This window comes from Diorhabda sublineata, chromosome 1, assembly GCF_026230105.1.
Source record: "Diorhabda sublineata isolate icDioSubl1.1 chromosome 1, icDioSubl1.1, whole genome shotgun sequence".
NCBI classification, from domain to species: Eukaryota; Metazoa; Arthropoda; class Insecta; order Coleoptera; family Chrysomelidae; genus Diorhabda; species Diorhabda sublineata.
Genome location: NC_079474.1, coordinates 41255966 through 41270783, shown reverse-complemented (window position 1 = coordinate 41270783; position 14818 = coordinate 41255966). Strand labels below are relative to the sequence as shown.

Here is a 14818-nt window from a genome sequence, read left to right as displayed (position 1 = left end):
TTTCTCAAGTTCTCCTTAGACCTCTCTTATAAGTTTTTGTTATCAAGATTTTTTCAAATTAGGAAATTGAATAGAAATTTCGACATTTTAATCTTCATTGAAATATGATTTGATATTGACAACTTTCATAATTATATCAAACAATATATCAACATTTTCTTAACTTCAGATGTCATATTAAAAAGGACAAGTGAACAATTTAAATTATGTACAATGTAATTTATAAATCACTCAAATTACTTAGGTCTTATCCATCCATTTGAAAAAAATTTTTCAAATTCTACAATTGAATGTATGCTTTTAATTAATACTTCATCATTTGTATATGCAGGTTTTTTTGATGATGACAATTTAATCCATTTTTCAAATATTGAGATGCCTGTCCTATGTACAAATAGTCACAATTTATTATTTTAATACATATACAATATTACTTTTTCTATTTTTAGATGTTTCATATTTTAGTTTAAAGAAATATTTTGATAATGTATTATGTCCTTTTCCACTTATTCTATTTATATTTATAAAAATAGTGTGATAGTTGTTCTATGAAAATCCTATTTCGTATGATAAGGAAAGGTGTTCTACATTTTGATGTTTAGGATAAGAATATATTCATTCCACACTTTCCTTTTGTCTATTTCAATGTACCAATTCTGTTATAATAAACTAAACTAACCCAAAATCGTTTTTTGTGCGATATTATTATGATTTCCCAGATCTACCGCAGAAGGACAGAATTGATAATTTTCCACACAAAAACTATACAAATTCTTCAACGATCTATGTTTCATTTGAAATTCAAGTTTTCAGCAAAACTAATTTTGAAATACTGAAAAAATACCCTACATTTTGATACGATAGTTTTTAATGAAAAATTAACGCCGTTAATCAGAATACTGGCGATTGCTCTTGAAAAGGAAACTTTTTTCTTGATTAATTTTATGAACCGAAACGAAATTGATGCGTAAAAAGAAACCAGAAATCAAGAAGTTATAAAAATTGTTTAGACAATTCAATTAAGTTAAAAAAAAAGCTTTTTAGAATAAATACAAGTTAGTACAATCAACGGCGAGTAATTGATTCAAGAGCACTATCTAACTATTGATGAACGAAACTTGAGTCTAATATTACATCACAGAGCCGAATCTAGTATCAGCTGAATCTACAGCAGTCGATGAACATAAAAGCTAAAAGCAAAGCTAAGGAGATGACCATGTCATTAGATCTACGATATATCGATGTAAAACAAATAATTGAATGAAGATAACTGTACAGTGAGAGTACAAAGAAACAAGAGATTGAAATAAGCTGCTTCCAATATTTATCTTGAATACTTAGACGTTCCCGTTGTTGTAAAGTGGATAAGCTAGAGAGAATAGTGAGCGACCAAAGGCCAATATCTTCCCAAAAGCCGATCAGATGCTTTGGATTGAGCTCTTTAAACAAGCTGTGAGGCTTATCCAAGTGTTTGAACCGCACCTATAAGTGTTGGGCAGATGACGTGGATTGCCGTATCCTACTCTTCCATATACCAGCGGCATTCCGTGTCGTCCGCGATGCTACTAGGGTAGATATGAAGTTTTAAATGACTTTTACTGGTTAAAAGTATAATTACCAGTCGAATTTGGCGCCTATTTAAGTGGAGAAGTTGTTTGGCAAAAAAGGCAGAAGGTCCATCAATGTGTCCCCTAGCTTGTCTCCTACCAGGTGTCTATATAGATCCCTACAGTATCTATCTTGTGAGCAGACCGTCGAGAAACACTTTTGGCTACCCCAAGAATGGATTCTAGGCCCATTTGTGGATTTCCAATCTTGCGAGCGAGTCCACTCGTCAGCTAAAGACTTTCTATACACTCCAGCACAAGTCAAGAGCATACCATTTCGGCTGTTATCACTTGTATGGTAGCTCTGTTGTCTGAGATTCAATACTATATAGATGGTTTAACATAAGTTTGTATTTAGCTTAGATAAGAGACTCCAAATAAAAGAGTATACACGGTAGGGTAGGCAAAATCGGTCACTGTATTTAGCCCAACAAGAATTGTTTATCACAAATAGATCGAGCTAATTTTTAAAACATAATTATTTCTAGAAGAATGGAGGCACAGAGTTCGTAGAAACATGTATCAACAAAACTACTGTTCAGTTTTGTGCAGATTCCAAACTGTAACTTCAACTTGCAAATAGTCTCTTCGTTCAAGTTGTTTTTTACAATCAAGATAGTATAAATCTGTAATTATTATAGTGATTCACAAACCAACCATTTTGAATTAGACGAAAATATTGGGTTTATAGATGCGAACAACCAAAACTTTAAACTTAGTTTATTCCCAGTTTCAGATTAATGTTATAGTTTTGGTAAGCTTTACAGACAGTTTTCAATTACATCCGACGTTGTATTAGTACAGAGGTGCCATTATTAGTTCCTAACTTTGAAGTATTTCCGATTACATAGTGGAAAGTTACTAGTTTATGTTAGAAATTAGTATAAGTTGATACTATTAACTATAAATGTGATGGAAAAAAAATTGAGAAACGGAATTAGAATAGAAGACTAATTTAACCAAAAAAGAATCATTTGAATTGACGTGTTTTATATGAAATACTTGAAAATATATTATCATATCGTGTTTGAACAGGACATAACGACTATATGCAACAAGAACTTGATGATGAAAGAGAGACAAAGCTCTCCAAGTAGGAAGGGAATTTGTATTGATTCATTCAGAATAAAGGATAGGGAAGAAATTTAGTAAGTTCAAATGATAGGTTATCTTAAATATATTCATAGATTTTTACATAGATTCCCAACGATATTTCGAGAAACACTAGAAATTGCATCGAGGTTATCTTATTATTTGAAGTTTGGTTAGTTACATTATCTATTAAGAAAAAGTTTATAAGTCTGAAGGAAGATACTTTGTGATGACTTTTCGCTACAGAAAAGATATGAAGGCAAATATGTACTGATTACGTTGAGGATCCGTAATTGATTAGAGCGTTTCCACAATGATGAATTAGTTGAAAAAGATTTGCCTCTCTATAGCTGGTTTCACACATAGAAAGATGAAGAAATTATGCAACTGGATGGAAACGGATCAAAAGACAGATTAAGTATTGAACATCAGATAGTTTGGAATCATTTGAAAATTACTAGAAATACTCGATTTTTGGATGCCGCATGTGTTGTCTACGAAAAATTTCTTGGAAATGTGGGAAACTTTGTTGAATAGATTAATTTCTTACGTTATTACCAACGAACAATGATAGATTGATTGGTTATAAGAACGTTAACCTCATACTATCATAGTCAAAGTGTGGTAGCACAAAGGACTGCAAAATGCTGACTTACAGGTGAAACTTACAAGTGAAATTATGCTGTGGATATAGTGGAACTGGAAGAGAATAACATAGAACTCAAAAGAGGCGTTCGAAGTTCGATAAAGCCAGAACATTAACGGAGCTTGGTTGGAATCTTTCAACACCGTCTGACTAGAATTTGTTTTGGTCTTTGCAAAACATTTTCGGTGGAAAGAAATTTGATAATAAAGGATATGTCGAAAATAACATATTTAAAATGGATAAAAACCCAAATTAATTGTTTGAAATATAAGATTAACGCAAGATTTTATGTTTTTGGTTACAAATAATCCAAAATAATGTCATAATTTCGAAACTTATTGCTAACGGGAATGGGAAAAATTAGGTCATATTTTTGTCAGGCCAAAGCTTGGAAAAATATCATTGTAACCATTAATGAATAGGAACATACCTTGATAAAGATTTTGAATCAACAAAATTCATTTACTCACATGTAAAGGAAAAGTATCAGAGAAACGAGGCGAAAACAGTAGAATGAGCCATAAGTCGGCTACAATAGAGGCTTAGTACAATGATGTATTCACTTCTAATCTTTTGATATTCAAAATAGAGAATAATCTAATAATATTACATATAAACTACAAAGGAAACTTCAAAGAAACTATTAAAAAGGAATGAGGGTAAGCCAGCATTCACGAGTATTGTTAATTAGATAATTTTCATGTAATGGTCTTCAATAAGCATTCAAGAAATGACAATAATAGAGTTTCTAATGAAAATTGGAATATAAATACTAATATGGAGCGGTACATCTTGGTTTAACAATTTCCGATTAATGGTCCATTTTATAGCCATTATCCGGAATCAATCTGTTTTATGGATATATCAAGTTAAGAATTTCTCATACCACATGGCCAATATTTAATATTGAATTGATAATTGAATGTATAAAACTATATCTTTAAAACATCAGCCCTTTAATATTACAAGAAAGGACTTACCTCTATGCCTATTTGTTTGTTTGTCAAACATTAGCATTGCATCTTCAATCTGAAACAGAAAAAAATTATAAATACCATCGATCTTATATTAATTGATCAATAATAAAAGTCAAGTTTTGCAAGTGTCATTTTTCAACTGTTCATTGTTAATTTTTGGGTATAGCATCTCAGAGTTTTTTTGGAGATAAGTTACAACTAGCAATTTCCATTTTCAACATTATATGTATTGAAAATTTTGATTATTCATTACATGGTTCACATACAATAATGACTTATTGCTTCAAAAATGTCTCTAGCATAACTTTCCAGCATGAGTTCAGTAGAATAGCTTTGCTGAAGGTAGCGAAAGTAGTCGATAATCGTCCTTAATATCGATCTTCCAGAATTTAGAAATTCTAGGTTTCTGGAGGGTGATCAGGTATTTAGGTTATATTAAACTTGAAACTAAAAATAATAAAATTTGTAAGCATGGTTCCTCCTAATGCCACGTGATTATCTGCTTTATGATTTTAAAAAAATGTTACACTTTTTAAATAAAAATAAAGTGACGGATTTTCTCACTGTGCGGTGGTAGACAATATACATCTATGGAATTTGAAAATACAGAGGAATAATAGTAGCTTCGTCTTCGTTTGTTACACAGTCAATAGATTTGAATGAAGTATCAACGATTTTATTTTGAATAATAAAGTTAAATTGATTCGAATTTTTTCTAGCCATCAAAATTACCAATTCGCATAATGATTCGTCATTCGAAGACACAAGTTACTTCAAACATTCGAATAGAACAATCTGCTTGATTTGTTAACTAGAACACTGCCATTAATTAATCCCTAACAGAAATCTTTGGCCGATGGGTGTCTCAACTTTCATGTTTGCTGACAGTTTCGTCACATTGCACAACAAACTCGATAATTTGTGGCAAGTATTTATTATATTGGCAGCAGTAGATCTTTCAATGATTGGCAGTGTATGGCGAAAATAATTAAGACTTTTGTCGCTTTAGAGTGTTTCGCAATCGATTGTTCAGTGTTTTGAAGGCTTAAAGAAAGATCCACACATATCCGTGCCGTGGCGTGACGTATCATATCGCGAAAAAAAAATGGGCTGACGAAATTCTTAGTAAACTTAAGAGGGAGATACGGTGCGTGTTCAAACATGAACGGCAACGAAACAACTTGGGGAAAAGTGAATCGAGCAAACTCTCTTTCACGGTACGGCACGGCATAGATATGTGTGGATCGACCTTTATGGTAATTTTAACGCCGAATGAGCCGTACGGTACAACGTAGCAACGCAATTTCAGATCAATTCTGTACGGACGTGAAAATATTTGACAACCAATATATATTTAAAACCTTTCTCATTATTGGAATTATTTTTGATTTTTAGAATCTAAGAAACGCCAGCATGCGAATATTGTAGAAATATTTTGTAGATTCGAATTATTTATTTAAATAAGTCCTAATTCGAAAGGAGAGTTTGCGGAATGCGGGAAAAGATAATATCGATTTAATTTCAATTGGCAAGTGATGGTGCATTTTTTGCATTGTAAAATATTGAGCTTCTAACTAATTCTGAACGTGGAGTAGGTAAGTAAAGGTCGTGCTCTGCGTTCCTAAGTGGATAGCCGAACAACGACCTTTCTGAAATTGGAGAAGCGTGTTTACGAATTAGGCAAACGAATTCAAAGATTAATAAGGAAGGAAGAGTCAGAATTTTTAATCTTCAGTGAGCCCTGTTGTTTAGTCTGTCTTCTGTAGTTTGAAGTTTCGTTCAAATTGAGTTGCACCTCACGTACCCCAGAAGGGAAGGGCATATCGTAGACTGTTGAGGAGGTGGATAAATTCAGTTGTTTGGAAACTGATCTCTGCGCAGAAAGAAGGAACTTATTTTTTAGATAAGAAAGCAATATGTAACTCATATTTAAACGAATTGTTCACAACAAGCACTAGGAATTGAACGACGTCAATGGTGGTGTTATTTAATATCAAAGCAGCTATGTATTTTTATGTGATAAAACTTTAGTTTTAGAAACATTGAGACAAAGAAGATTAGAATCGCCTTCTTAAGGCAATTGGGAAAAGTGCCAATTTGAAATAAATCGTTATTTAAAGTGATAAGGTGATTTAATGTGCAATCGGGCAGACTCGAAAACATTTTTAATGTAAGTCCATCAGATCCAGATGAGTATTTATTTTTGATATTATCAATTATATTCCGAAAGTCTACTAAAACAATGGGCATAATGAAGAAACTGTGTCAGCTAGCATTATCATTAAGGAAGATATGAGAGCGGATCATGAAAAGAAGTTATAGAGTTTTATAAATTTTTGGTTACATTCACAAAGTAATAATTAAGGTTATCAGATGAAGTAGAGATTTTGCTCGTTGAAGATGCCTTATTTCTTCGATCATTTACAATGGACCATTTTTCTTTAGAATTTAGAAACTTTACTAGAATTGTCTCCTATTATAATTAATATTTTTGGCAGCTTTTATTGTCTATATCTATAGATGAATTTATCTATTTCACGTAATTTTTTAAGACACTATCCGAGAATGTTGTTTGCAGATATACGTAAGATTTTAGTGGACCAGGGCTTATTTTGCTTATTTCGAATACGCTCGAAAGGAAAAAAATTGGATGCCAGACTAGTTAGTGTTTTTGTGAATCTAGAAAATTAGAAGTCCACATCACCAGAGAGCATATTCCAAACAGTTTGATAGTCAAGCAGACCATGAACATTCTCTAACTTTAAAAAGTGCTCCAGTAGTTATTTCAAGGAAAACATTAATTTTAAAAATGATGATGAGTCAAAAACTCTTTCTATGATAACTAGAAACAATGCATTGCATTAGAATATCTATTGGTATTTGGTTAGATGTTTCTATGTCATTCAGCTCAGTATATTAATATTCGTCTGCTAAAAATATATATGAGCTGTAATTGTATATTTCTGTTAAAAATTTTTAGATAATAACTACCAACATATCATTCATTTTTGTTCTTCAACAAAACAAAATGGTGGATATTTAAACATGTTGTGATAACATCACATATTGTTACTTTTGAATGTTAATTCTATGAATAAAACGTGGAATATTCGGTTTTAATAATTCTGTTCAATATTGTTATATATATATATGAGCTATTCAATTTGGATGGTAGCTTGCTAATTTTTCTATTCGTGTTGAAATCTGTTTTTCAATAGACATACGTCCAAACTAGAATTGCAGAACAATGATTAATGAGAATGTTCTGATTTCTGGAAATGTATTTTACATATTATTAATTTGACACCTCGATAATGAATCAGTGTCAACTGTTCAACCACCATGGCATTTCGTGTACATATGACATGTTAAAATTCACAATAGCACCCAAAATATTTTAAAATATATCCTAATAGTGCACTATGACTGCCATTGTACCATGTAATTGATTTTTTTACTAAACGTTACGAATCCGACTAAAATTATCCACCTATGAAATTAGTGAACGTGGATTCGGCAAATAAATTGATATGCATATTATTTATGCATCGTCTATCCTGTTACAATATTGTTAATTATCAACAATAAAAAAATATGAACGCGTTGGCGACGCGGTAATTTATTGGCTAAATTGCATAATTCGAATAAACTAAATCAGCAGAATCGATTGTTCCGTCTTTTTGCTCGCAACAACACTGGCTACAGTTGATTTGATAAATAATTTAATATTGAATTGTATAATCGGTTGTGGGAAAATTTGGAGCCGGATGTATTTGGATAAAAACATTATAACGGATTAACCCACATGGTTGAAATTGATCAATTAGGAAAATCAGCTGATAATAGTTATTAAAAAAAATAATTGAAAAAGCACGAAAATATCCTTCACCCCACAAATTTGTTTTGTGATCGCTGAGTACGAAAATGAAGTTGGTAAGTCTATATTAACATCTCAAATGGATCGCAATTGCAAGGAGAGGTTTATAATCACTGATTAGTTTCGACGTTATTACGTCTCATCAGAGCGGTATAATAAACTCTCGTTATGGCTGGAGACCCGAACCGATAAGACAACGCCAAAGGGGTGTTATTTGGTTCATGTAGTTGAATATTTTCCAACTAAAGCTATCTGGCGCCATCCTCACTTCCAATTGCGAAATACCGCCGATAATATGAGGTGTGTCAAATATATAATTAATGATTTCTACTATTAATCTCTGAAATAATTTCGAAATTTATCATTTCGAAATTATACTGTGCCGTTTTTCAAAGGAGGGAACTACTATTTTCCTGGCTAATTCCTTGATATTGAGTTACATCTCCTCTGAAGAACTTGATGTTAATCGAACTTTTAGTCGATATTTGCAAGGAGAGGTTTGTAATTGCTGTTTAGTTTCGACGTTATTACGTCTTATCAAAACGGTATAACAAACTCCGTTCGGGCTGGAAACCCAACTGTAGACAACGTCGATATTTGGTTCATGTAGTTAAACATCCTCCAACGAACGTTATATGGCGTCATACTCACTTCCAACTGCGAAACACCAACGATAATATAGATTTCGAGGGTATATGAGGTGTGTCGAAAATTCACCTCACCTCTTCTATTCGAAATTCAATATATTATTATGTATAAAAAGGTCAATTGTTATCACATTCTCCAAAGGAGATGTAATTCAAAATTTGTCGAGGCATTAGCCAGAAAAGTAGTCAAAATGACTTATCGGCGACTACGCTAGAATTCTACCTGACCAGTGGTTCCCAGTTGGAAGTGAGGATGGCGCCAGATAGTGTTCGATGGGGAATGTTCTACTACATGAACGAAATAGCGACGCTCTGTGACGTGGTCTCCAGCCCGAACGAGAGTTTGTTATACCACTCTGAAGAAACGTAATAACATCGAAACTAGTCAGTGGTTATAAGCCTCTCGTTGCTTTTGCGAGCCATTGGGGACGTTAATATTGACAAAAAGGTCGATTGACATCACGCTCTTCATAGGAGATGTAATTCAATATTCGTCGAGGCATTAGCCAGGAAAGTAGTTGTTTTCTTGAAATATTACATTTACAAACAGGTTTTATTATATTCAGTAAGAACGATATAAAATTGATTTTGTATCAAAATCGCCATAAACGTCATTATAAAATTCAAATAAATCATATCCATTTCTTCAAATTTACGAGAGATCTTTAATATTCACATGCAATTGGCCGTATAAGCAAAAATTACAATACCATGCAAATTTTCTATTTAGTGCCCAATAAAAGTGCTTCTCGAATTTAAATGGCCAATTCAAATAGGATTGTCTACTTACGGTGGTTTATTACATTCGCAAGGGCTTCCTTCTATAAAGTTGATTTACGAAATCGATTTTGTTGTGTATGATTCAGTTCTTTTTTATAGGTTTACTTATATTCCTCAGCAAATAACCTAAGTGGTGATTGATTAATGCAGCTTGTAACTCATTATATTTTGAAACCAACACTTTCTCACATTTTTTTCAAAAGTCGCTCTCTTAAATGAATTTTCTATAGTGTATTCATCAAAGTTAGTAATAAATTCGACTATAAAAAAATGTCGCATTAAAATGTACGTTGACTCCTTCTTTATTGCGATACTTTCTAATTTCTATTTGTATACCGTTCCTAAATCAAGTTTTCCTTTTCTTCCTTATAAAATGTTCTTTCCACTATCATAAAATTATTTTAAAATGCTTGTAGCATTAAACTTGCTCTTCTAAAAAAACTTCAACACAGTAACTTTTTATCTTTGTTCCGCTCCTGTTTTATTTTATATTCTATTCTACTTTCAGGATTCTGTGAATACTCTCCAATGAATCGTTATTTTCTTCCCTATGTACCAAATTCTATATTCATCTATAAGTTGTTAACACAAACTCTTTGTTTTCATTATTTTATTTACGAAAAGTTATTTGTCTGTTGGCGTAAGTTATAACTAGTTAAATCTGGATTGATACTTAGTTTTAGTGCTATAAATAATTGGTATCCGTTTCAATTTCGAATCATATATTGGTGACCTTCAATTTAGTACTGAAAATTAAGGAGTAATAACATGTATTTACCAAGGTTCGAAGTGGAATGGAAAAATGCTTCAAATTATGCTTAGTTGAACACTTCACAATCTCTAAGACAGAAATTGGAGAATGTCGACGGACGTCGGTAAACGTCAATAAATATCGGTGAAAAGTCGAATATCTCCTTACATTCTTGTACATTCGGGTTCTTACCGATGTATGCCAATAATCACAGATTTGTTCTGGTTCACTATTGTGAATCGTGATCTTTTTCTGGAAAAGTTAAATGCATTGATTGCGGGTAAACGAAAAGACAATTATTTTTCACAAGACAAATACTTTCTGGAGTTATTTTTGTTAAATCTAAGTACAACAAACTTTGGACGTTTTTATGTTTTAAAAATGAATGACGATAAGAAGCTGATTGTACCATTAAAACCAGTAGAAGTGAATATACAGTATTATGTTACGGATGCGGAATTGTATAGTATACTATGTGAAAAACACACCAAACCAGACAACGGAGGAAAGAGTGCTTAAAGAGTTGCAAAATAATATTTATATATGGAGTTGTAATGTATTCAAATTCATATGAGGATATATTGAAAAATTCTTAACCTACTATAGAACCAAACAAAATTTCAATGTCAAAATATTTTATTACTCAACATATTCTCCTCTTAACTAGATACATTTATTACAGCGAACCTGCAACGTCTCTGGACCTTTCAAAAAAAAATGTTTTTTCTTGCTCTGCAAACCAGACCTCCAGAGCTAGTAACAATTAGGTTGAAGAAGTCTACATCGTTCTCAAATCGAGCACAAATCGAACTCGATGCTTCTACCCTTGCATGCTTTTGGTCAACATTCAAACATTTGGGGATCCATTTTGCAGCAACTTTTCTCATATCTAAATTGACGTGAACTATATGATGAACGCGTTCGTATTAAATATTCAGTGCTTAAAATCTCCGTTTTAGTCCAATCCGACGGTCTGATAAAATCATGTCATGAACTGCATCGATATTTTCGGAGACTGACACAGAGTATCTTGTGAATCTATTACAGGATACTGGATAAAATATTTTTAAACAACGTCAATCATGGTTGCCAGAGATATGCTTTATCCACATGCATAAACTGACAAATGGTGGTAAAAAAATGAGGGGTATTTTTGAAATGAAACCTTCTGTTTATATTCTCTTTAATATTTTAGTTACAATTGAATGGAGTTAATAATTATATAATCTGACGGAACCAAAAAGATATTCACGAACTAAATATAGAACATAACAAAAAACTGAAATATTTTTGTGTTTAGTTAAACATGGATTTATGATTAATCTCATTCTTCTTTAACTTTAAAAAATTTCTCGGGGCGATTAAAATAGTTGTGTGGTTTCATCGTAGGAATAATAGTCACTTCTTCCACGCCATTTTTTCAGGTTAAGAAATGAAGAATAGTTACTTGCGGCTTAATCTGGAGATTTGGGTGAACGAGCGAGCAATTAGTGGAATAATTATCGAATAGACCTGGGTACATCGCTAGAGTATATCACTAGTAATAATACCAACATAATTTCACACACACATGAAACAAATTGTAAAACATTACTTAGAACGAAAACAATTTTTCTTAAATGTTTTACTCAGTATAAAAGTTTTCTAATAACAGTTATTTCCTAGTCGATCGGATACAGTTACAGTTCGCCTGTACGCTTCAGTTTCTGACAAATTGCCTAAAACACCCTTTGTGGCAGGTAATTCGCGAATAAAACTCTGAAATTCTGACTTCTTAACACTTTTCCGGAGAGCACACCCCATCCTATCGTTCGACCGAGGAAGAACTTCGCCTTTCTTGCGTTAGTGTTTGCTCAACTCGAATCACATATACTTCTGCCACATAATGGCAGTAATCGAAAGAAAATTGCTTTGAACTTTCAGGTCACTCAATACAACTGCGATTTACTTTATGAAAGGTATTCTTTTTTGCTTTATTTTCTTCTCTCAAAGGAATATCGGGAACACATTTTTCAGAAGTTTTACTTCGACGGGACGCTATACGGATAATATCTTTGTAATTTGTTACAATGAAAGAAATACTTAAATATTCTATTTTGGTATAATATGTTTTCATTTCCTAATTGCATGAAGTTTTTAAAATTGCTTCACTGAATTTGGGAAACTAAGTTATCTGTTAATCTGTTTAAGAAAACTTTATAGAGGAAACGAAATTTCTTAAAAAAATATCAAACATTCAATAATAAGTAACCGCTGATTTTGCTTTATTTGTATTCATGTTATAGAACCATTCACAATAGAGTTAAATAATGAGAGGGGTACGTAAAGCTGAAATAACAAATCATAACTCGTGTTTACGCCAACTCATGTTTATGAGTTCAAGATTCGTGCATCTCTTTGTTTATGTTGAAACGATTACCTTGTGTATACTCCATGGAGGCCATATATCATTTTCTGCTCGGCTTCCACGTTTTGTACTTACTGTAATAGACATTCGCTATTTAATGCTCCTGTCCACCATAAATAAATTTCGACTTCGGTTGACGACGATTTAGTTTTATGGAGTAATATAATTTGATTCCTCTATGTGATTTATTGTATTTAAAATAACGACAGTCCGTCGAATATATAATTTTTTCACAATTAAAAATATTATTGTGATTAAATATCACTCTCTTTTGATATTTTCTTTAATCATGAAGCAAATTAAATAATTCAAGGATCACATCCCTGAATAATGCAATGAACTTCGTGAACTTTTAAAGGGACTGAGTCTGATTTGAGATAAAGTCATATTACTATTTTTACCGAATTACACATTTGTGAAGACCTCTAAGTCCAATAGTACCTGTTGATGTGGCTGGTTCATGGTTGCACTTTTATATTTTATAATAAAAAAGAGGACTGTAAACTTCTGACAACACACGTGCTACAACATACAGACCTAATGAAATACTGACAACCGGAAGAACAAAACATCACTGTAGTCAGATACAAAATTTTAGTTTAAGCATTTATGATATTAACGGTACCTTTGGAATATCCAAATTTTGGAGAGCGCTCTAGCTCAGTCATCGCCCACGGGCAGTATCAATAAGGCCCGTGATCGTAAAGTGTCATAGAAAGAAGAATCAAAAATCAAAAATTGGATGAACATTTTCAACTTATGCAAAAGTTGCTTACGGAATTCAACAATAGTTTTGAATTTGTGTAATTTATTTAAACTGTTTTAAACGGTGCAGTTGATTCATACACACGTTTGTTACTTACCTAATTTATTTATGAATTGATACTTATTCTAAACTAGTCACTATTCACTAAGACTTAATACTACACACTTATCTAATATTTGACATATTAATTTATTAACAACCGATGTGTTCAGGATAAATAGTATTCACAACAAAAACTTTTTCTGGGATAAATCTAGAAAGTAAACAAATAAACAAATAAAAATTCTTTCCTAGAAATTGGTTCTCAAATACATTCGCCGCTGTATATATAGAAATAAATAGAAAAATATCAAACGGTTTTCGAGAACTGACACATTCGCCAACTTATCCGTCATAATCGAATTGGACCATCTTTACGGTCCATCTGTTGGACGAATTCGTAAGAATACTAATGCTCAAAAAGCAGTCAATATAAGTATATAAAATATATAAGTATAAATTAGAAGAAAAATACTATAATATGCTTCCTGGTCGAAAGTCTTTCATTCAAATTAGCAGAAATATCGTTATTCAAATTCGAAATATTCGTTTTTCAATAGAAATGTTTCCGGATCAAAGCCGTTGCTTCCCAGAACAACTCTGGGTCTTTCCACTAATATATTCTTTATATCGGACTTTCCAGCTCGTGATTTTCCAATTCCCCTTTTTCTTCCGTCATTTTTAGGTCATCTAGTCATTTTTATGTAGCTTTGAGTAACAACACGGTGGGAGGATAATTTATTCACTAGCACTCACTCTCTAAGCTATTCACTAATACTTCGCATCTAATTTATTCTAACACACCTTTTAGTTTACTTCTCACTATCCCGATGTGTTCACTATGACATCCAATTGTTTAATAAATCCTACTAGAGCCTCATTTTATAAACATCATCACATTCTAGTCTATATTTAGGAGAAAGAAGAATTTTATTTAGGTATATAAATGATTTCTGTAAACGCGGTTAGTTAGTTTTAAATAAATAGTCGTAGTGAAAAGACGGAATTAGTAAAAGTAATCACAGAAAGTGATATTTATGAGTGTGAATAAATACGAAAACGTTACAGAATCATATTAAAGTCTGAAAACCAGCTCAATAAATGGACATTGAGTGGTCAGTAACACAGAACTTCCTTTAGTGAGACATGAAAAACTTTTAACTATACCAAAATTATTTCCACTGTTTTAATCAAGTTTTAGTGTTTCATTTGATAACCCACTCACGACC

The 14818-nt window shown here is 32.1% G+C and overlaps 1 protein-coding gene across 3 annotated transcripts in view; it reads right to left on the bottom strand.

Annotated features, from left to right (window-relative positions):
• LOC130444516 (RNA-binding protein Musashi homolog Rbp6) overlaps positions 1–14818 on the bottom strand; it is a 1022388-nt gene that overhangs the window by 220401 nt on the left and 787169 nt on the right. For all 3 annotated transcript variants that reach the window (XM_056779678.1, XM_056779688.1, XM_056779699.1), the window contains one exon: positions 4326–4374. In XM_056779678.1, coding sequence (XP_056635656.1) covers positions 4326–4374 — 49 coding nt within the window. The remainder of the gene's footprint in view (positions 1–4325; positions 4375–14818) is intronic.